This window comes from Argiope bruennichi, chromosome X1 (assembly GCF_947563725.1).
Source record: "Argiope bruennichi chromosome X1, qqArgBrue1.1, whole genome shotgun sequence".
In the NCBI taxonomy this organism is placed as follows: domain Eukaryota; kingdom Metazoa; phylum Arthropoda; class Arachnida; order Araneae; family Araneidae; genus Argiope; species Argiope bruennichi.
The window spans coordinates 125717788-125743284 of NC_079162.1; the positions used below are offsets into that span (position 1 = coordinate 125717788).

At 31.4% G+C, this 25497-nt stretch overlaps 1 protein-coding gene across 2 annotated transcripts in view; it reads left to right on the top strand.

Annotated features, from left to right (window-relative positions):
* LOC129958676 (multidrug resistance-associated protein 1-like) overlaps nucleotides 1-25089 on the top strand; it is a 103278-nt gene extending 78189 nt beyond the window's left edge. For both annotated transcript variants that reach the window (XM_056071317.1, XM_056071318.1), the window contains 5 exons: nucleotides 1108-1254; nucleotides 3502-3660; nucleotides 17047-17213; nucleotides 18710-18904; nucleotides 24910-25089. In XM_056071317.1, the coding sequence (XP_055927292.1) occupies nucleotides 1108-1254; nucleotides 3502-3660; nucleotides 17047-17213; nucleotides 18710-18904; nucleotides 24910-25021 (780 nt within the window). In that variant the 3' untranslated portion in view covers nucleotides 25022-25089. The remainder of the gene's footprint in view (nucleotides 1-1107; nucleotides 1255-3501; nucleotides 3661-17046; nucleotides 17214-18709; nucleotides 18905-24909) is intronic.
* Nucleotides 25090-25497: the final 408 nt, after the last annotated feature.

Sequence of the window (25497 nt, forward strand, 5' to 3'; positions counted from 1 at the left end):
TTCAGGCATGGTAATTGGTTCTCGCCATTCCCTGTGGGTACATACACCATGGGGTCTGGCGCCTCCCATCAATGACGGGACGTACTTCCTTAGGGAAGGGTTGTAACGTGGCCGGTGATGGCCCTTAGGACTCAACTACAGTTCCCGCTAGTGTTGCTGTCGCTACAGTCCAGTCATTCAAATTTTTCCGTGTGCTTTTGAACGGGTCGGAGTAATCAGTCCATGACTTACTGAACAACCATTGACATCAGTCCATTGACCGATACAAAAACTTTTCCCAATATCTTTTTTTCGCACCCATTTCTTAACAAGAAATAAACATTAACTAACATTATAACAAATGCAGTTAAGTCCATATCATTTAGAATTTTAAAAATGTACTATATCATTATCATCCGTAAAGAAACTGAGTAGGTGAACTTATTACTTCATTCACGAAACAGATTAAATTGCTCATTTTTAGAAAGTATCACCATTTTGACTCATATTTGGAAATCACAGATAAAACTGGTGTAAAATCGGAAGAAATTAGAAAATGAAGCGCTTCTTGCCTTTCGAGCATCGTTCAAATTATGCTTCGAAATATGCCATTTGACAGGGAGGTTTTTTTAAGGCGCAAGAGACACAAATTTGATCATGTTGCATCAGTCATTTAAAAAAGATTGTCATCGTTTGAATTCTTTCAGAAATACATCTTAAGGGCATCCATTTACACAATTAAAACAACAGCTGTAAATTTCTCAATAGCTGCATGCAATTTTCAAGTCAAAAATGTTTGATATTCAAGGTATTTGAAAACTCCTAGTATAAACTTTAAGAAGTGATAGAATACACGTACGTAAGTTCCAATCGCCTTTCAACACCAGGCCATAACTCAAGCAGTGAAACCCTTGAAGGTATTTTTAGTTAGTCTGCCGTATCTTGAGATTTATTTGAGTTATTTCCTGTGAGAGTCTCATTTATGAACTAAATTCCGTCGATTCTTCTGGTTTCTATTCTTTTCTTTTTTTTTCTTCTTTTTTTTGCCATTATTTTACTTTTTTACAACTCTTAATTTTTAAAATAATAATAATATAAATAAAAAATAAATAATTCTTTTACTTCTAGGCTCCTTGGTTTTTGACACATGACAACTTTTATCACAACTGGCCTCAACGTGGCAATATAGATTTCTATGGTTACAGTACAAGATATGCAGAGGGATTAGACCTTGTTCTCAAGGACGTAAATCTACACATAGAATCCCATGAAAAAGTAAACTGATATTTCTATTAAAAACTGTTTTCTAGCTCATCCTCAAAAATACTCATTTCATGCATAAATAAAAAGTTATGGTATTATATTTAAAAAATATTGCATCGGAAATTGTATTTGTGCTGCCATAAATGCAAATATCCGATTTGAGAGGCGGGTTTTTTAAATGAAAAACATATACAATATATTCATGCCAGTAATTATTTTCAAAATCTGTCATTAAAAATTAGAATTCATTATTGCGATTTTACGGTACCTATAAAATTAGTTCCTACCTCAATAAATTGTATTTTTCTCTACGTATGGTACTCACTCCGCAATAAGCTGTATTTGATCTTTACGTATGGTAATCCCCCCACAATATATTATATTTCATCTCTATGTATGGTATTCCCTCCATATGAAAATATAGTATACATTTTAAAATTATTTTTGACCAAGCATATGGTATATACAAGGTGAGTTTGACTTAATCTTCGAAATGAAAGAAAGTGATAGAAGAATCCATATGAATCATAAAACACTATTGCGGCCTTATCTTATTTCCTAGCGTTTGCAAGTTATGGTAGATAAAAAAAATATGCTGCCAAGCAGGAAACATCCTAATTCAAAACATTTTATACAGACCTACACGTAAAATATGTAAAATTCTTGAAAGAGCAGAAAAAAATCCCATGACACCATTTTCATTAGGACACCTGGATTTAAAGCGAGCTACAAGCGCCGAAACTTTGACGAAATTCAAAATCGAATTGTCGCAATGCCTTTAATATTGAATATTGCAAATACTACAATTGTTCCAGCTACTATCTATCAAATTTACCAAAAATCTGTGTATTGTATCAGCTTTCGAATCTTTCGTTTGCAATAACACATCACTAAAAGCGGCGCTCAAAAAAAAAAAAAAAAAAAATCTGAATTTAGTTTTTCGTTTACTTCCAGCTAGCTAGGTTCAAGAAAGAAAACCACAAAGTCAAACAAGAAAAGTAGAATTTTTATTAAGTTATAAACATATTAGAAGCAAACCGTTAGATATCTTCATATCCGAAAACTTATTGGCGGATTTGCATACATTCCATTTCGTTCGCCGGATGTTCGAATGTCCTCATGCCGAAAGCCGATTTTAGAAGAAAAGGGCAGTAATGCTTAGGATAATAAAAATATAAAAAAATAATTTCTCACTTTCACAATTAAATAGTATATATAATTAGCCACAGAACTAAAAAGTAATCAAATTTCTTAGGACAATTCTTGAAAAAGAAACTTTCTCAATTCCAAAAAAATAAGCCAAATCTTCGAAACTTGATTACAGGTAATGGAATAAAAATCTGAATTATTACATGAATAACATTGCAACAATAAAAAAATATTTTTGCAAAAAAAAAAAAAACTTTAAAATATTTTTAAAATTTGTTAAAATTACAGACAAATTTTTCTGCAATTAAATTAATTTATTTAGCACATATTTTTTGAACTTTCAGATGGTATAATTATCACTTCTCTGCTATAATATTTTCGTAAATTATGAAGAAAAAAATTTTTATAAAGTAGTTTCGATGTGCATATTCCCTCCATACAAATCATTTTTGTGGCACATTCCTTAGCTCTAGGTCCAAAGGTCTGCCTTGTTTTGTACAAGATCTGCATTTCGCTTCTATATTATTAAAAATTTAGTATAAAATATTTATTTAGAAGGTACAAAATAGTTTTTAATATATCTGAAACCCTGTTTATCACAACATTCTTGTTTAAATATCTAAAATGTGTTTATCCTGCTTATTAGCAAACCAAGAAATCTCCATTCAATTTTTAGTTCAGTTGAAATCTTTGTAACATCCAAATTTTTGTGTTTCATTAAAGTGTTAGAAAGGATATATAATAATTTCCTGATTTTACACATCTTCGCTCCTTAAACTATTTTCCCTAGATAGCATATTTTTGATCAGTTGTTTGAAACAGAAGCATTATCTAATTTGAAACGTTCAGTTCAGCAGTTTATACTATTGAAAATGAGAAAGAACAAATTTCCTCCGTGATTCAATTTATGTTTCGAAATTAGTAATAACAAAAAAAGCTAGCATACTTCCTCTTCAAGACTGCCTTCTTATTTGAAATATATTCCTTGAGTACAAAATATCTTTCCGCGAAGAAAAATTAGCAAAGTTGAAATTTCCTGTCTTTTATTATCATTATTACCTAATCATTATCTGCCTTTACTTTTTTCATACATATTCTTCTCTTCCTTAGGTTGGTATAGTCGGACGCACTGGCGCGGGCAAGTCATCAATTACAATGGCTTTGTTCCGAATCATTGAACCGGTTCAAGGTTCCATTGTGATCGATAATATCGATATAACTACCGTGGGACTGCATTGCTTAAGATCAAAATTGACAATTATCCCTCAGGTGAGATAGTTCTTTTTTAGACCAGCTAGACATTAGTTTTATGCAGATAAATTACATGTAATCATCTTGAATTTAATGGCTTTTTAATATTCATTTGGAAACCTTTTGAATATATTAATCCAAATGTCTTCCTGGTTCATTGGAACCCAAACATTTAAAATGCAGAAGAGATAACAAATCTTCTTTTATATTTTTATCTACAAGGATAATTAAATTGCTTTAAAGGAAGTTTACTGCGAAAGAACCGAACGGACAGAATTGAAAGGAAAAACTAAAAATGCCAAATATCGATAGTAGGCATTTCAAAACGTCTAAAAAGGAATGACGTTTAAAATAATCGCATGGGGAAGATAGACGCCCCTACTATTAATAAAAGTTTTATCGACATCATATACGAAAACAACCAGTGACTCAACCATTAGCTGATGGACCAAATGCTGTCAGTTATTGGTCTAGCATCAGAATGCCATCTACTATCTGCTCGATATGCCAAATATCGATAGGTTTCAAACCATCTAAAGAGGAATGACGTTTAAAATGAACACATGGAGAAGATAGACATTCCTACTAATAACAAAGTTTTATCGACATCATATACGAACACAACCAGTGACGCAACCATTAGCCGATGGACCAAATGTTACCAATTATGGGCCTAGTATCAGAAAGACATCCACTATCTGCTCCTTTTAGAAGTGTAACTAGGGTAAGACAGGCAGATCATATGCTCTCATCACTAATAGCAGATGTAATAAATTAAGTAAAGAAATTTGAGAGATTTAATTTTTTTAAATTATTTTTTTGTCGTAGGCAAAGAGACAGCATGCTAATCATCAAAAATTCGAATTCAGGATAGTGAGAAATTGAAGTTTTAGGTAGCTTTTTTATCTCCCTGAGTCAATTAAAAACATTTCTAGAATTATATCAATATGTCTGTGAACACTGTAACTGAGAAACGCAAAGCTCGATGGATAGAACTTGTAAGAGGCATAACACTTAGATATCCTTCAAATTTTTGACTTAATCCGTCTAAAAGAAATCTACCCACCCTTACTGCTGTGTATACATACTGCCTGCTTATCCATAAAATTCAACACTTAGTTTATTATTAGATTAAATTTAACAGTTTTATCAGGAGATTACATTTTACATTTTGGATCAAATCTGTCAAAGGGGTAGCTGCCTACTTATGGTTACGTGAACATTCTACCTCAAAAATGCAACCAGAAATATAAATGAAATTTAGTAAGTGGTTTCTACCACCTGAATTGTATACATATGTGTACCAATCACAGGAAAGGATGGACACTTAATTTTCTTCATTCTACTACAAGACACCCCATTTTATTGGTACATAAGAGAACTGATGTGAGAACATTTTCTTAATTCTAAATTTGTTTAACTAAATTGTTTCCATTTGGGCCCGCTTTGATAGTCTATTGATTATGAATTATAAGGAATTATGACAACAGCAGGACATTAATTAATGAAAAGAAATTTGAAAAATACCTTTGATGAGATGCTGCTATTTTCTTCGTCACCCGCCCTCCCCTCCTATTTTGAATTGCAGATTGGTTGCAAAATAAAGCGTGAAAACTCTGTTCTACCAAATTATTCATCCGAATTTTGAATACATATTATTCCGACCATAAAATTTGACTGACGCAAAAAATAGTCAAAATTTTCATAGCAAACGATTCAGAGCTGTATACAATTTACCATGTCAGTTAGACGAAAGCATTACAGAAATCGCAATTTTCCCCGCAAATTTTATTTTGTCATCCTTGATACACGAGATTCCACGAGTTTTTACACTGCTTACAATCAGAATGATGAAATTCACATGAGCAATTAGAACTGGAGCAGAGATTATTCAAAACTAGCCGACTTTGCCGATCAGCTTGTTTGCCGGAAAAGGTACTAATCTTTTATACGTCTCTGGATTATAATTGTCCTCACAGCAAATTATTTTAAATTTCAAATTTTGACAAACATTAACTCCGCTGTTTTAAAAGCTAATGTTCTGTTTATTGCACTTGCACCTTTTAAATTCTCTCTGCCATTCATATCTCCCGAAATTTGGTTTTTAATCTGGAACAGAAAATTATTCAACTTCAACTAACGCAATAACTTGCTTGCTGAATCGAAACATATTCGTAAAATATATAAGAGTAATAAATGAAATCATTCCTCATCGGTGTTTTGTGTGTAATATTAGGTAAATTTCATAATTTCTGTAATATTTTAGATTATTTTTGTTTATTGATTCTGTAAATAATTAACGACATTAAGATATAAAAGCAGAGTTTCAAGCTTAAAGAACGATGATATATTTTTACGCACCCAATTATAGGAAAGAAAAAATAGTAATATTTAGATTACTGAAGCTTTATAAAAAATCCTCGCGTCTCGCCTTTAAAATTAAATTTTATCTGTAATTGCAGGAAAAATTAAGAAATAATCAAAAAATTGCAGAACTATTATTTAAACAGAAACTTTCCGAGTGTGAAAAATAGACCAAATCTTCATACCTTGATTGCCAGCAATGAAAGGAAAATGTAGGATAAACATTGAACTAATAATAAAAATGATTTGTATATCATAACAAGAATGGAAAGTATTACAACAAAATATAATCTAAAAATGCATTAACAATTCTTTTAATTTTTTTAAAATTACAGAAAAAAATTACACGACAACTAAAATAATTTTATACAACAAATTTTTTTAATTTTTTTTAATTTTTTATTTAATAATTATGATTTTTAATGAATAATTATGATTTACTTTTTTAATTACGATTTCTGTGCTATTAAGTTTTTGGAAATTATCATGGAAAAGCGTCCAAATTTTATTTGACTTTTTGTTCCTTAAATTTTCAAAAAAAAAAAAAAAAAAGCTTGGATGTGAATATTCCCACACTACAAAGTAAATATTTGCCAGATTTTGGGGCCCGCGGTGGCTTGGTGGTAAGGTCTCGGTTTCGGAACCTGAGGGTTTCAGGTTCGTGACCCGATTCCACCGAAGAATCGTCGTGTAAGGGGGTCTGTTGCACGTTAAATCCGTCATAACCAAACGTCCTCCCGCTGGTGTGGTGTGGAGAGGGGGGTGCCAGCTCAGGTGTCGTCCTCGTCATCTGACCGCTGTTCAAAATTACGAGGTCCGTCCCAAAATAGCCCTAGTGTTGCTTCAAACGGGACGTTAATATAAACAAACCAAACCAAACAATTTGCCGGATTTTTGTACACCAACTCCAGCGATCTCTTCTAAGGAGTACCAACCCACAGACATGGGCGCATTCTTCTTTATTATTAATAAAGATGCACAGTTGGCATCATTATGCAAATTTTTGCAAATAGATGTCACTTTGTGCTTTCTCTCTCCGACAGTTACCACTGTTTGGTAAATCTGTAGTGCGTCTGCAACATATTATCTTTACATTAAGCCTGCATTGTTTATAAAACTGTGCTATCAGAGCAACAAAAATGCTGCTGTAGTATTTAGAAAATATCGAAAGTTAAGGGGTATACGATAAGAACTCATAAGACTTGTTAATCGCGAAATTAGAACATTTGTAATAACTGTAAGTGATCTCCCCAGAGTATTTTTACAGGATGACTCACATCCAACAACCACGTGAGAGTAATAAACAAATCACCTGGAATTTGATTTGCAATTTATAACTCATTGAAGAAGCTGAGTCATAAAATATCATAAGAAGTGATTAAATGCATTTGTTCTGTTACTGCTCGGAGATATTCAACAACGCTTCTAAATTTTGATACTCTACAACTGCAACAGCTTAGATGTTTTGGTCTCAGCATGAAACTTAAAATACACGATTTTTTCAACTAAGGCTGGTGAAGTCAATGTAAATGAGAATGAAGCATAAAGAAAAAATTATGAAAGAAACAGTTTTTAATTTTATTATTTTATTATAAAATTGCGATTGTTTCTATCAAATTTCTTTATTGAAAATAAACTTCCATTTCGAAGACAAGATTGTATTTATTAAATTATTTTATTATTTGATAAATTTTAAAAGAGCAAGAACACAAATGATAATAATATGCGGCTTTGAACAGTATATTGTTAATAAGTAGGGAATTATTTCATGAGTCGGAAATAATGCGGAATTATTATATCCTAATCAAAATTGTATATCATACTTGTTTACATATTTTGACTTTGTTTTCATTCTTTAATTATTTTTATAAAAACTATACGATAATGAATAATTCACCACAATTTTTGCTTACTTTTATTTAATTGGACTTGTTTGAATTGAATTGTCCCATTCACTTCCTGATATTCTAGTTTTGAAATTTCCTGCACTTGTGTTAGCTTGATGACAATACATTATTTTTATATTTTCAGGGCCTATTCTCAGTTAATCGACTCATTTAATTAAATTTTGATTTCACGTATGGCATTATTTGGTAATGAATTTGTGAATAGTTCACCACATGATTTCAAAATATTAGTCATAATAAATTAGAAATTAAAGACTGAAACGCATAAAATTAAAAAATAATGTACTAAAGTACATTAACAAAAGTATATTTTTCAAAAGTTGTTTTAATAATTTTATTTATGTTACTATCTGCTTCCATTATCACTATTAAAATGAAAAGATCTGGTTATGCTAAACACCAGAAATCCAATCCGTGAATAAGATTTTACGAGAAAAAAAAAATGAAATGAATTTTACTAAACAGAGAATTGTGATTTTGTAAATGGAAATTGATTGATAAAGGTGTATGAAAGAGTATAACATTTTTATATCTGTGTTTGTAGCTCATTTCTTAAATATTTGAATATGTGCTACAAAAAAGATTTCCTCTTCCGCATGTAAGCCTCCCATCTCGCGGGTATTACAGTTATCGACAACACGTGCCGTTGAATTTGAGCCTTTTCCAACTGAAACCTTGAAAAGAAACGAAAATAACATCCGTACTTCTTTTCTTTTATTCATTTAACATTATGCTCCATACCTGCATTCAAGGTGACCAATCTCCTAAGTTATGAGATGCGCATGCTCTTAATAGATATTGCGCAATACAATTCCATGAAGAATTTCTTAATATTTTCAGTTAATAAATATGAGGAAAACACATTCGTGTTAGAAAAAAAAAAAAAAAACATTAATTTTAAAGCATTGTAAATATCATTACATGTCAATAACTTCTATTTTTGTTACCGGCATTTTCTTAATAGATATTACACAATACAATTCTATCAAGAATTCCCTAATCTTTTTCAACTAATAAATACTAGGAAATCATATTCGTGTTAAAAAAAAAAAGCAACATTAATTTTAACACATTGTAACTATCATTATATGTCAGTAACTTCTATTTTTGTTGCTGATAATTTATCTAATTTTTAGTTATAAATAAAATCTGATCATCTCCAGTAGTCATAAAATTTTCGAAAAAAATATGTTCTGATGTTATGCGATATTTTTTTCCACTTTCCTTTCCATTCATTCTTAATAGCTGTATCTTTCTGGAATAAAATATCTATCCACTTGAAAGATATATATAAAAAAAAAATTCTTTTATGATACACATTTTCCTTTCCACGAGTAGTTCACAACGGCCGATCCAAACGTTTATCTGAAGTACGAGAAAGATTAACAACAGTCTAGAAAGACCCATTTTTTTCCCCTTCAAGGACAGTACAACGAGATTGAACGTCTAGTTGAGCGCTCTTTTATTTCAGAGAAAGCATTTACATAGAACGGTAGAGAAAGCTTTTTGAATTGAGAGTTTTGCATGCTTTCTAGAAAACTACTCGTTTTCTTAAGCTTCAAACTATAGCTTGCAGAGCATCTTAAATTCTTAAAACTGAAATAATATTCCAAGCATTTTAGAATTCCATCGGCTTGTTTATTCTTTCAACTTAACAGCATATCTTACAAACATAGCCAGATTCCAGAAGGTTTACAATGGATCATCAGCTATTATACAAAAAATAAACGAAATAATATTAACAAAATATGTTTATCAAAGAAAAAATCGTTTGCTTTTACTTTTTAATAATATTTTAACCAAATAAAAATAGTAGCAGTTATAAAATGTCTGAAAAGAAATCGTTTGCTAAATGTCTATTAACAGATTTAGAACATAGAGGCATTAGATTGGTTGCTTAGAAAATTTAGGAAGAATTTCGAAAATTTTCAAATGGCCTTTTCGTAGATTCTCCAATATGTGTAGGTAAAAATTCTCAACAAAGAAAATCGTTTCACAAAATAGATTTTTATGTAAAAAAAATGTTAAATAATTCATTGTAATTGCTTTTTATTTTAGATCTTATTTGATTATTTTATATTCCTTTTTATTAGATTAATTAATGCTTAATTTTTTTTGTTTCCCAACATAATATATTAAAAGAAAATTCCGATTCATAGCTGATTCATAAATTTTTCTAATGTACGAGAATGATTGAGAAAAGTCTGGAAGGATCCAGTCTTTTCTTCCTTCAAGGACAGCACAATTGAGATAGAATGGGTAGACGAGCACTGTTTCATATCGGGGGAAAGCATTTATATAAAACGCCAGAAAACGAGGGAAGGGTGAGGGAAGAAGGGGGTTTTTTTGATATCGGGGGAAGCATTTATATAGAAGCCAGAAAACGAGGGAAGCTAGGGTAAGGGGAAGAGAAGACGTTTTTTCATATTGGGGGAAAGCATTTATATAGAACGCCAGAAAACGAGGGAAGGGGGGAGGGAAGAAGGGGGTTTTCATATCGGGGAAAGCATATATATATATAGAACGCCAGAAAACGAGGGAAGCTAAGGTAAGGGGAAGATAAGAGGTTTTTTTCATATCGGGGGAAAGCATTTATATAGAACGCCAGAAAACGAGGGAAGGGGGGAGGGGTTTTATCATATCAAGGAAAGCATTTATATAGAATGCCAGAAAACGAGGGAAGGGGGAGGGAAGAAGGGGTGTTTTTTTTTTATATCGGGGGAAGCATTTATATAGAAGCCAGAAAACGAGGGAAGCTAGGGTAAGGGGAAGAGAAGACGTTTTTTCATATTGGGGGAAAGCATTTATATAGAACGCCAGAAAACGAGGGAAGGGGGGAGGGAAGAAGGGGGTTTTCATATCGGGGAAAGCATATATATAGAACGCCAAAAAACGAGGGAAGCTAAGGTAAGGGGAAGATAAGAGGTTTTTTTCATATCGGGGGAAAGCATTTATATAGAACGCCAGAAAACGAGGGAAGCTGGGGTAAGGGGAAGATAAGAGGTTTTTTCATATCGGGGGATTGCTGATTTTATTGAGCTGGAGCAGAGCTATTTTTTTATGCTGGATTTGTTGAGACTGTCTGATAATACCAGAAAATACATTTTTCAGTTTTAGGACAAACGTTTTTTTATGTCACGGTAATCTCATAATTTTAATCGCAAATATCTTCGCCAATTTTACAGGTAACTTCATGAAACTTTTTCTTGTGTTTTCATTATAGTTTAGCGTATATTTTTCTTTTTTTAAAGGATATTGACTTTTTGGTCAATCTCCTTTATTTTTTTTTAGTTGTTTTTTGTAATTTCCTTATTTCTCTGTTAACGACCCCGTAAATTGTCTCGGTAAATTCAGCAGTCATTTTACTATACGTTACTTCCCTGGATATACGAGATGGCATTTTGAATTTCAAAGGCTGAAAAGAATTACAGAGCATCCTGTATATACGAAATAGGCCAATGATCTGATAATGCGTCAAGATGGCGGGCTCAATAGTGAAGATTTTAACACGCTCTGTACCAGTATTCAACATCTTGAATTTAGTTAGGAATTTAAAGAAGATTACTATTAGTGAAGAGGAAACGTAGATTTCAATGGTAGCTCGCATTTCCAATCTTTTCATGACGGTGATATAGAGGAGAATGCACGACAAAGGAGCAAGATGAAAATCTTTTATACTACCCCAGATTGAAATTCTAATAACTTATTTTTGTTTTTATGAAAATTATTTTTGGATCAAAAGCATGCAGTGGAAATTTACATTCAAGAGAGCAAAGAAATTGTATTTTTCGAATATTACGCCCAAGGATTTTACAGCGCGAAATACAATTTTAATGTAATTGATCATAAACGAATCATTTAATATTTGAACCTAGTTCAAACATGTAAATTTTCAGTTAAAAAAAAGTCAGTTTGTTTGATTTATAAAAAAAAAACAGATTTTATTGACATTTCAAATTTTTATTGAATAATGATTTAATTTTTTATGGAATTTTATATTTCTTAATGGAATTTCTTTAACAATGTTTTCATTTCATTTATAGCAAAACTTTACCAATCATTTGATTGCACAGGAAAACTTTTTGAAAAATTCAGTAGTCAAAATATGTCGTTGCATATTGTGATACATTGGCAATGTAGTACTTAGCAGGATATTCTTGAGCAATTCGTAACAGCTTTTAAACATCCGAGCATAGAATTAACTAATTCCTTTGTATTTTCTGTCTCACTTTTCTTCCACTCTTCAAACATCAATATTTCTAGTTCATATTTCTATTTTCTGTCGCACTTTGCATTTCGAGCCACCAATTCTGTTTAAATTTGTTCAATCGGAATACAATCGAATAATTTGGATGGGGCTTTTTGAGCTTCCTAACACTTATAAAAACATCAGCGATAGGATCGTTTGCATGATAAAAAAATAAATTCTGTTTAAATTTGTTTAAATTCAATTAAAAAATTCACCAATTCTGTTTAAATTTATTCAATCGGGATACAATCGAATAACTTGGATGGAACTTTTTGAGCTTCCTAACACTTTTAAAAACATCAGAGGTAGTATCGTTTGCATGATAAAAAAAAAAATTCTGTTTAAATTTGTTTAAATTCAGTTCAAAAATTCACCAATTCTGTTTAAATTTGTTCAGTCGGGATACAATCGAATAACTTAGATGGGACTTTTTAAGCTTTCTAAAACTTTTAAAAACATCAGAAGTAGGATCGTTTGCATGATAAAAAAAAATTATGTTTAAATTTGTTTAAATTTAGTTCAAAATTACCCCGATTCTATTTAAATGTGTTCAATCGGAATACAATCGAATAACTTGGATGGGACTTTTTGAGCTTTCTAACACTTTTAAAAACATCAGAAGTAGGATTGTTGGCATGATAAAAAAAAAAAAGAAAATTGTTTTAAATACTCAGATTTTGGACTGATCATTTAAAATTGCATTTAAATAAAGAGAATGATAGATTATATCATTAGTAAACATTCTGATATTGACATTCATCTTTACACAAGTACTAATCCATTGCATGATTTTTTGTTACAACTAAGTTCTTAAGATTAAGTTTTTTAATGCCACTGTCTATGACAAAAATATTTAATTTACTATAATCTGTAAGCAGAACCTGATTCGAGTAAAATATGGACATTTATCGTTGATTTTGCAAAAATCCGATCTTCCTGTTATCTTTCTAACAAAAAATATTTTTCTACCGAACGCGCATTTAAACTAGTTGAAAGCAACATTCATTGTTCATTTTAATGTATAAATGATGAGGAGCAATTTTCCTTGGATTCTTTAATAATTATGAGGGTACTGAAGCATGAATTCTTCACGAACAAGTCATGGATCGAGTTACCTTTCTTGGGCGATCCCTTCTGGTTTATGATTCTATTACCCTTTTTAAACCCTTTGTAAAATGGGGTTATTTTACAGATTTAGGTAAATTTCTAACCGATTTACTGTATCTATAATGAAAAATAATCAGTTTTTGGGGATCGTTCCTTGTTTATTTTTGCTTATGGTACATATGTTGCATTTGTACATAATGTATAATACATTTTTTCGATATGAATAAATGTATGAAAAAAAATATTAACGTCACTAGAACGTGAAAGTAAAAAAGGAAGCTTACAATTATGGTTTGTAACTGTAAAAGTTTTGTTATCTGAGCACTTGCTGAGTGCTTTCTTTTACTGTCTGTTTGCATTTTTATCTTCATAAAGAAAACTAAATAAATATTGTTGAAATAAAGATAAAGATTTCATTCAGAATAAAATGGAGATTATGCCTGAAGAAAATATCAATCTCTTTCCTCTCAAATCAATTTTAACTTTTGGCGTTTTCTAAAAGCTTCTCAAATGTTCCATAGCTTTTAGGAGCTACTTTGCATTAAAGTAAACTTAATGTTTCTTTTCGTTTTCCTTGAGAAATGATTTCAGATTTGTCCTTCCGGGTTTCACAGAACGTACAAATATTACTCATGGTTTCCGCTTGTAAACATAATAAATAAATCTCAATTAGAAAAAATCAAAAATCCATAGCAAAAGTTATATTTATCAACATGAGACGTAACTGAGGCTCCAGTTATTTGAAGAATGTTTTCCGGAATCATTCATCACATGTTTTTGAGTGACGTTCGTAATTCGTCTTTATTTTTGCATAACGAATTGAGACACATTGCTTCGGTGAGATATTAAACTGATAAATATATCGATTTTATTGATGAATTATCATCAAATAGGAATGTACAATTTCTTGAAAAAGTTTTCTTACTTTTTTTTTCAGATTTCATTCCACAATGGTGCAGTGTTCTAAAGTAAAAACTTTCCCAATTCTCCGATTGTATAATATCCCGGTTAGATAAAATTACTGACGAAGAATATAAATAATAAAATTGTTGAAATAAAGTGAAGCATTCGTAAAATAAAAAATTTCTATAAGCAATTACAATGGCTCTGAAAATGCTGTCCTCCTGTGAAACAGTTGTTATGGGACTTGAATTTAAGATCTTATCTTGAGCTCTTTTATGACTTTGTCTTGAACTTTTATGATACGATAATTGTGACAAGCGAAAACGAAGTCTTCTAGTCGACATATAGTAGCCATACGGTGTATGTATTTATATATGTGTTCTAAGTAAAAGCGCTTATAATAAAAGGCACCAGAATAAGAGAAAATACAGAAAATGAGGATTCCCATAATTCATTCCACTGTTTACATTGCACATTTAATAAGATTTTTCTTATTTTATGCAGAATAAAATGCAACTTTGAAGCAGATATTCAAAAGGGAACACTTTCCTTTAACAAGTTAAGAATCTTTATTCGTCTCTCAAGGTTACTGAAGCAAATAAAATTTTTCCAATAATCAAATGAAATATTATGTTTATGAACGGTTTCAAGCGTTAAGAAAGCAGCGAAATGCATTCAGATTAATGACTGCAGTCTACTATCAGCATAAAAAGTAAAAAAAAAATGATGCAATAAATCAAGTAAATGAGATTGGAGGCCTGTTTCTAATTCTTTGATGTTCCTACATTTTGCGCAAGATAAAAGTTAAATCAAAAGCAGAACCAGTAAATAGTTTTTTGTTTTGATAAGGAAATGAAATCGTCTACAATTTAATAATATTCTAAGAAAAGGTTTTGACGGTCAAATTTATTTGTAGAAGATATAAAATATTTTCATTTCACTGTTTATTTGTTCTCTTACCCTTATTCCTGTTATTCATTATTGCCTTTATTCATTTCTAACAGCCAAATAATCACAATTTTTTGAATAAAATGTTAAAGGGCCTTATCATCTGCTGTTAAGCGTAATAATAAATTCAATTATTAACTTACACTGATGTTCAAAATGAAGAGAATTTTCATTTTTGGTCAACCTTCTTCAGGACTATTAAACAAAGTTTAATAAAATTAGATACGCATATTAAGGTGGAGAGAAAAAAAATCAATTTTCCAAACCAATTTTTAATAGGTTCAAAAGCTGCATCTTAGTATGCTAATCAACGATAAAATATTAACCAAAATTATGCTTAGAATCTTCAGATCCTAAAGGAGGCCTAAAAATTGAAAAAAATGGCAAAAAAGGTATTAATATTAAAGTTATTATTATTGTGTTTTGAATTCATGCAAAAGGTCATAAGTTTTAGAAGATAAGTAAGAATTTGAAGTTTTTTACCATTTTACAAACAGTCGTTGTGCAATATTTTAAATAATAAAAAACCATTTCCACTGGATTATTTGCTAATGCGAATGATTTTATGCATTCAATTTTATAAGAATATATCATTTTATTGCTCTCTGCCGGTTTTACAATTTTTTTAAGATCTCATCATGAGAATGTAGCTGCAATTTGAGTTCCACCCGCATATTTTCCAAGTATAAAGTCGATTAAGGTGTGCTGATTTTCTTCATTTAGTAAAAAATGTCGTGAATTCACCTTTTTTAATCAAATTTTAGAATAGTTTTGTGAATCTTGAAACCAAAACTGATCTTTTCTGTTTCCATGTCTTTGCACTTGCTCTACAGACTCTGTAACTAGTTTAACGCATCTTTTAACAGCTACAGTATGGCGTGGAACACTTAAAAAATTAAACTCGGGTAGAATTTATCCAGAGCCAGAGTCTAGCTAGACGCCAAAACAGCGTAACAGACATTGGTGGGCGATTTTATATATAGACTATATTAACCTGCTTATATGTCTAATTTCATGAAATTCTATCTAATAGTTAAGGTGATAATAGACCAAAAGTGAAAATTCTCTTAGTTCTAAACACCAGCGTTTTTTCTGTTTCTAGTAAGCAAAATATTTGCTTTGTTCCATTTCCCATACGACACATACGGATAAAACAAAAGTTTGAAAATAAGCAAAATGTTATTTCGTCTGAAATTTCGCCCCCCCCCCTTTTTTTTTTCTTTTTTGAGACAATTATTGCTTTTGCACTCTTTCTTTTACTCTTAATCCTTTGACATTTTTAATGAGTCAGACACGTATATCATATCATCGGAGTTTTTAGATATGGAAACTGAAACTGAGACATTTATATATCATTTGCAAGCAAAAAATTTGGAGGTACTCAAACAAGTGTTATTTAAATAAATAAATTGGTTTTTAACTGAATCAAAGTGACTACACAAGTAACAGAGTCAATTCATGTACCAATTTATTTTTGGAATCTATCGCACATTTTACAGGCAAATAAATAAATAAAATAAAATAAAATAAGACATGACTTCACAGCACAGTCTGAAGCAACTTGCTTTTAGACGTTATATGACATGTGTAATTGCATTTGCTGTGTGACGGTTACGTTACACGAAAAGACTTCGTAAACAAATTCCGATAACAATAGCCTAAATAATCATAGATGTCAATATATTAAGAAGCTGGAAATTCTGAATTGTGAATTTTATAGTGAGCTGCTTATAGTATAAAATTAAAATCTAATACAATGAAATGACACCTCTCTCTTGCTCATTTTCTTGGCAAAGTCTAAACAAATCCAAGGTTTCCATCAAAATAATTTATCATCCAGTGAACTGTTTAGTTGCACCGTTTCTTTGTATATAGGTTTTGCTTTTACGATTTTCCTTTTTTTTAGGATTTTCTTTATTTTTATAGGATCCTGTTGTATTTACTGGAACACTTCGGATGAATGTCGACCCAAACAATGAGTACAAAGATGAGGATATTTGGGAAAGTTTGGATAAAGCTCATTTAAAGACATTCGTATCCAATTTAAGTGAAGGTTTAGAATACGATCTTGAAGAAGGTGGTACCAACTTTAGGTAAGCAAATTACAAGAACTCAGTTCAGTTATCATAGGAATATTTTCTTGGTGTAAATAAGAAGAATTTTTAAGGGAAAACATATTTTTCTCTCTAAATAACTGATTGGCGTCCTGATTCGTAGAATAAAATTATGTCTAACCGGAATTCGCTTTTTTAAGGCCAGGTTAGTTATGCTACGTTTTCCTGCCAGTTATGAGTAAAAGATGTCAGCAAATTCCTTTATTAGAATCCTACAAAATCCCATTCTCACTACCTCGTAGGTGAAGAAAATGATAATATTTTCTCCATGAATGCTTTTTCACAAGCACAAATAGATATCACAATTTTAGATATCACAATGACAAATCTTTTTGTCATTGTGATATCTAAATTGGTGGTTGAAATTCCTACAAATCCATTGAAAATTAATATTCCAGTTCTTTTCAATTACCTATCATTCCTTACTTTATCCTTATATTTTTTAATCTTTGTTTTTCTTGCAAACTCATTGAATGTTTATAATTTATTTCAGTCTCACTTGATGTAATGAATACTAGTTATTGATTTAGTTTTTTTTTTCTACCAAATTCGCAAAAATCAGCAAATTGTTACGCTCGTAGATATTACAACGTAATAAATGTTTTATATCTTCAAAAATATTGCTTTTTATTAACGAAATGTTATTAAAAATTTATAAATTATACCTAAATTGTTGGTAGAAATTCCTAAAAATACATTGAAAATAAGTATTCCCGTTATTTTCAATTACCCATAATTCCTTAAGTTTCCCCTGGTATTTATTTCATCTTTCTTTCCCTACAAACTGATTAAATTTCTATAATTTATTTCGGTCCCACTTGTTGTAATGAATTCTAGTTATTGATTTAGTTTTTTTTTCTACCAAATTTGCGAAAATCAGCAAATTGTTACTTTCGAAGATTTGACAACGTAATAAATGTTTTACGATAACTTTATGGAGATCGCTTTTTATTAAAGCAATTAAGTTTTTTCATTTGCTTTTTCATTATTTGGAGTTGTTCATCGTTTTTAGATATAAAATAATTTATTTTAAGCTGTGATTAATGTAATGTGTGTTATGTTTGTAACGAAAACGTTCATAGTTTTAATTTTTGCTATTTATGCTGAGACAATTTACTGTCTCCATAACACTATTTTATGTAACAGTTGTAATTTTATATCAGTTTTAATAAAGCTCCAAACAAATCGAGCGAAACAAATATTTAACAGTTCTTTCTACCTGTTGCCGTTATATTTTAATTAATTTTTTGAATACATGCTTCCTGGCTTTATAGTGGATTAATGCATATATGTGACAAAATTGTAACTATTCTCAATATTCAACAACAAATCACACGATATAGAACTCGATTGCAAAATGAATATAATCAGAAAAGCAAACAATGAAAAAAAATGGGTGTAAGAAACAGATTTTTCCATCCTATTTAAAAACTGAATGAAATTTTTCAGATAATTGATATTGTACATCTTTTTAGTGCTGGACAACGACAGCTTCTTTGCCTAGCAAGAGCACTTTTGAAAAAGACGAAAATTTTGGTTTTAGATGAAGCCACAGCTTCAGTGGATATGGATACAGATAGCCTCATTCAGAACACGATTCGCACTGCTTTTAATAACGATACTGTGATCACCATTGCTCACAGATTGAATACAATTATAGATTACGACAAGTAAGTATTCAAGTAACTATTTAAATTTCGTATTTTCATGCCTCCGTGACTCGCCTAAGAAATCATTGACGATATAAAAATGCCCCAAAATAGAACCACTCTCTTCAAATATACATATCTCATTAGATAAACTTATTTTAAAGATATTATCTAAATTGAAATGAAATTTCTCACATACTGGCGGAAAAAAATCTCAACACTAAGAAGGACTTGTGCTAGATAAACAAAATTTGGTAGACATGTTTATACATCTGAAAAAAAACATCGATTCAAATTTCGCGCTTCCTGCATAAGTGTGACGCTAGTAGCGCCACTCAGAAGTTACGTATCAGGTTTACTTTAAATGCGTGCTGTAAAATTCGTGAGCATTATTTATCTTTGAAATCTGACGTATTGAGTTCATGTTAGCCAAGAATGCCTTTAAGAAGACGAAGAAGCCATTATCAACAGCTCTCTGAGTTTGAACGAGGTCGTGTAATAGGGCTACGAGAAGGTGGATTTTCTTCCCGCGATATTGCAGAAAGACTTGGCCGAAATGTATCCATTGTGAATGATTGTTGGGAGCAGTGGTCAAGGGATGGTACTTCCTCAAGAAGACAGGGTTCTAGGTAGTCAAATGGCACTACTGAGAGGGAAGACCGACATATTCGGCGTACGGCTGTGGCGCATTGTACTGCGTCTGCGGCAGAGGTTCGAGCTGCAGTTGGTACCACAGCGACACAAGGAACTATTAGAAATCGGTTACTTCAAGGACAGCTCCGAGCCAGGCGCCCTGTAGCATGCATTTCACTGACTCCAAGTCATTGCCGTTTGCGACGCCAGTGGTGTCAAGCCAGAGCTCATTGGAGGACGGAGTGGAGATCTGTTGTGTTTTCTGATGAAAGCATGTTCTGCCTTGGCTCCAGTGATGGCCATGTGTTGGTCAGGTGGAGGCCAGGGGAACACTGCAATCAAACTGTCTGCAGCTTAGACAGACTGGACCTACTTCTAGAGTCATGGCCTGGGGAGCAATTTCCTGTGACAGCAGGAGCACTCTCGTGGTTATCCCAAACACATTGACTGCAAATTTGTACTTCAGTCTGTTAATTTAACCTGTTGAACTGCCATTCATGAACAGCATTCAAGGGGGAGTTTTCCAACTGGATAAAGCTCACCCTCATACCACTGTTGTAATGCAACGTGCTCTCTAGAGTGACAACTCCAGCATCATCCACAGCCTGCACTGACCGTCCCAGTATTGACAGAACAAGTACAACAAGCATAGAATTCCATACCACAAAGTGACATTCGGCACTTGTATGAATAGTTGCAATTCTTGAACTGTTGCAGGCTTGCATTCAAAATTCTGGAGGATACCCCGATTATTAATGTAACAAAATTTCACATTTGAAATGCATTTTCTTGAGCTTAAATTAACCTGTGATCTTGAAAATTTAATCAATTAAACACGTTAACTAGACAAATGCATTGTCCAAATTTCATTACTCTACAATAATTTTTTCTTGGTGTTGGGATTTTTTTCCTTCAGTGTATAATAATCAATATATATATATATATATATATATATATATATATATATATATATATATATATATATATATATATATATATATATTCCTTTATATGTAAACGCATTTTTGTCTTCATGTCAGTAACACTCACCCGTGCGTTCTCTTCAGTTGGTATTACCATGAAAACATATCTATTTGTCTACTATCTTCGGAAACCTCATAAGATACTTACTTAATAACAAAAGTGTCGCAAAATTAAATTTTCCAGTTTTATGAGAGTAAAAATACATTAAATATCAAGGAGAGTTATAATGTGAATAATATTTCACATTGTCGCCACAAAATAACGCCACTGCAAAAGAATCAATTTACGAGATGTGATCAAAAAGTTTTTAGAGTGGTGACTTACCTTCAAGGTCAATGGCGATTTCCAGTTATGTAACTGCTTAGAGCCGTTTATTGAGGATAACTACTTGTAAATCAATATAAAGAATATTATTAGCCTTGTTAACAAATAAATAAATTTATAAAATATAAGGACAGTAACATGTGTTTACATTGAATTGTTAAAATCATTATGAAATAAATATAATTTATTACTTATTTATAATATATTAATAATACCTATTTATACTAAATTTATAATAATTACTTATTTAAATGATTATGCTATATTCCATGTGAAAAGTCCTGCAAAGTAATAATTTTTTATGTTATATTAATCTGAAATTCATAATTTTCTTATAATGTATCATAATATTTACATATTTTAATTTGTAAATAGAGAAATCATTAATAATAATTTTTATTAATAATACAGAATAAGGAAGGAGTAAGAGAATAAAGACTTACTGAATTTTATTTAATAATTCAAAAAAATTTGTATTAATACACTTCAACATGAACATCATTCGTTGCTTAGAATATCAGATCTGTTCTGAATTTCCTTGCAGACATTTCTATATATTTGAATAGTCACAGTACTGTAGTTGTGTCTGTGATGATTCGATTTCTTAATTAGAATCCGCGAACTTCTGCAACATACACTTGGTTCGTCAGGTATCCCTTGAGAAAGAAGTCTAATGAAAGGATGTCAAAAATATGTTAAGGCCATGAAAATTCCCCATTTCTACCAATTCATCGATTTGGGAATATTTCATCATGAAATTGGAAGCATGTATAGCCCAATGACAGGAGACACCTCTAAAAAAATATTTGGCTGTATTCTTCTAATCTTGGCACAACATACATACATTCTAGCATACCCAAGTAAATGTCCGAATTGATAGACGGCATGAAAATGAAAGAGCCAATCACTTAATTATGAGTTGATGCCTACCAAACGTTGACTTTAAGGCAGCCTCAAAAATGAAAATACTACCTTAAAAGTCTGGATTTTACAAATCCCAAATCCTACATGGCCTGCACCTCGTGAAAAAGGTGACAGGCGAAGCTGAAGATGTAGAAGAACGTTCAAAGTTTGACTATCCTACCTGACTCTATGGCTGGGGGTCAACCACTGAAAAAAAAAGCGGCAAAACAAAGAATGAGGACTGCGGGCACATGACTGTTCGACAAAGTGTGGCTATAGAGAAGAGAAAGGGGTCAGACTTCTCCAAAGGAGCTCTTAAAATCTGGAGAATTGGTTGCCGGCATAGCTGGATGATAATTAAGGCAGCAGTCGGTCACCACAAATCCTCTTATTCTGCTTTTTCAGTGGCAGCAGGATTACCAGCTGTACACAAATGTCCCAAATCCTACAGTTGTGACAGTTAGTTTCTCCTGAAGTGTGAAATGTTACTTCGTCATTGAATACGACTTTTTGAAGAAATGTATCATCATTACTGATACGGTCGAGAATTTCTTTACAGATAACTCGATTATTAGGTCTGATTTCTTTATAAATCTGCTATGTATGAGCAGTCAGCTTAAACATTTCGTAAAGAACTTTATGAACACTAGATCTGGGCAAGTTAAATCTATTAGCTTGCCAAGCGAATAGATTTACTAGAACTGTACTCAAATAAATCTCTAATGGAAGAACATTTTCATTATGGATGCTTAACCTATTTGAGACCTCCTTAATATAAAGCATATCCAGTCTCATGAAATAGTTCTCACTATCTTTTAATGAATTATTCCGTTGACAGAGGTTTATTAAATTCTCATCTGAATAGCCTCTGAGCGGTTGTAGGAGATTTCGCTTCTTATTACCAGAAAATCTACACCATTTTTTTCACTGCATGGTGCTATTTTGTCTGCAAACCAGAAGTTGCATTTGCAAAAATGAGAACAAACGAAATTCTTTGTGTAAAGATTATGCCAAAATTAATCATTTCCACTCAGTTTGTAAAACGACACTTCAATTTAGTTTTGTTATTTTATGAATAACGTTGAAATATCCTGTACGTTATAAATGTGATTGCAGTTTCAATGCACTTAGCATACTTCCGTTTCTCTTCACGTTTTTCTGCTTTTTGCTTTGACTTCAAAATTTTTGATGCATTTTTTTTTAATATACTGAAGAAAGCGTTCTTCTTAACAGTTTTTATATTTATTTTCAGTTTAATTTTCATCCATTTTTCCTGCAATAAAATATACTTCTTTTGCTTAACTCACTAAAGGATCATTTTTGCAAATAATTGTATATTAGAGTTATGAGAAAGTGAACGAGTGGAAGAAAAAATTCATTTAGCTTTTAAATAAATTTAAGTCGATTTGTTATTAATTTTAATAATTGATAACTAAATCAAGATGCTGTTTTATGGTCTGAGATAGGAAACTGAAACGTCTAGGTTTCTGTTTCATCAAAAGAGTTGGTTGGAACTTACGGCAACCCTCTTTTCAGCGTTAGATGTTGGTACATTGCTGTTTCAAAATAATAATAATAATTTTATGGTTAAAATTACATTTGGTGGTGTTTATTAAAATGTTCTCTGCTTATGAAGCAATTAAAAAATAGAAGCTGTTATCGGAGATCGTAAAATAGCTTACCATAAACATTTAAATTGATGAATTTAGTGATAAGTGTATTTCACACAGCCTAACAACGTTGATCATATTTGTACGTGTTTCTGAACTCTGATCTTTAAATAAAGCAATATATAAATTAAAATAAAAAATTATATCTTAAACATTTTAAATTTGAAAAAATTCCTGAAAATTAAAAATCTGCCGCAATTGAATTAAATTGCATCATCTCATGGAATTCGATAATGATACATTCATAGTCATGCACACCGGTAGTTACAGTATAATTAATCAAAATTATCAACAATTCGATTTGCTATTTATATTGCATATATACAGGGTGGCCATAAAATAACTTTCCCTGTTTGGCGGCATCTGCTGCTAAAACGAATGAACGAAGTGAAATCACATTTCATATACAGACTGTGGAAGGCATGGGAAGATGAATTCCACAGAAAAAAAATTAGTACCAAAAATAGGGGAATATTGGCGCTGTGGGAGTACAGTTATGAATGAATTCCTGAAGCTCACAGAAAATAATCTTTTATTCATCAATATTAAGGCCCCCTGTAACATTTTCTATATTCTGGACTATATTTGTTTTCTATATTCTAGGTTCTGTGTACAACATATTGCATACAGTGTATAACGTTCTCCACTGCTGCTTGTATACTGTCAGTTTCCACGTTCATAACAGCTCGTCTTATGTTCTGTTTCAAGACATGCAAGTTTGCTTAAGAGCAGCCACGGCATTACACTATCTATTGTAGAACAGTTTTACCAATACTGGTAACTGGTAACAATTTTACTAATGCTGAGGTAAGGTAGGGCTCATATTAAGCATACCTCAACAGTCCATCAAGAAAAACAGTGAAGAAAGAACTGCTAACAGGTCGTTTGCTCTTCCCTTTTTACAAGGAATACATACCACGGCTGTCACGCACGCACTAAGAATTTTACATAATCTATCTCGATGTGCAAATTTCCTCGTTCGTACGTGAGAGCAGCGGCAATATTTCTCCTATCGACAACTTTTAGTACTTTATTTTTCTTTTTGCTGCGTAATTCATCTTCCCATGCCTTCTACAGTCTGTATATGAAATGCGGTTTCATTTCGTTCATTCGTTTTAGCAGCAGATGCCGCCAAACGGGGAAAGTTATTTTATGGCCACCTTAAAATAGCGCAATGTAGCAATTGAGAACTAATTTTACAAACAAGATTTATATTTCTATAGAAAAAATGCCAGATTTCTGAGTATCATATTAGGTTTTATGAAGGTTACAGAAACGAGGAAACGTCTAAAAGAAATTTCTGTTTTTAACCTTGGAGACAACCTTCATAATATTCCACGTGAATATCATTAATTTTACTGTAATCTGTTTTATTCAGGTTTCTGACATGAGGTCTTCTTCAAAATACTGCGAAATATTTACGTTATTTGATATTAATTATTTAGAAAGCATAATTTGCAAATAAATATGTGGTTTTTAATCTTTAATTCCTAATGAAAAATTGTTTTACAGGATAGTAGTTATGGAAAGTGGGAGTATTCGTGAAGTTGGCAACCCAAAAATCCTGCTGAAAGATCCAGATTCCACATTTTATCAAATGTGTAAAGATGCAGGTTTAATATAAAATTGATGTATTGTTGTACTTTTAAAAAAAGCATAGCTATTTATTAAATTTTATGTGCTTTTCAAAAATGTCTTTTGTTTTCTTTGAAGAAATCATGATATAATACTAGCAATACGTCCTTATCATTCTGAAAAATCGAGTTTATATTTCTTCATTTTTTTTAACAGAAAGAATAACAAAAGGATTCCCTGAACGACACAAGATGTTTTATAAAATCTAATTCTAATCCATACATTTTTTATGATTTGTTTACGAACGGAAACAATGATTTACAATTCAAGTTAAAAATTTTTATTACAGGGCACTTCTGTCTAACATGTTCCAAATCATTTTTTATTTTACTTTTTTCACAGAGGGTGTTAACATATTTTTAGAACTGTCTTGGAGCCATTTAATTGCTGCTTAAAATGTAAAAATTATTTTTTTTAATGTTCAATCTAATAGCCTTTTTTTAACTATAATTCACAGTGATTCCT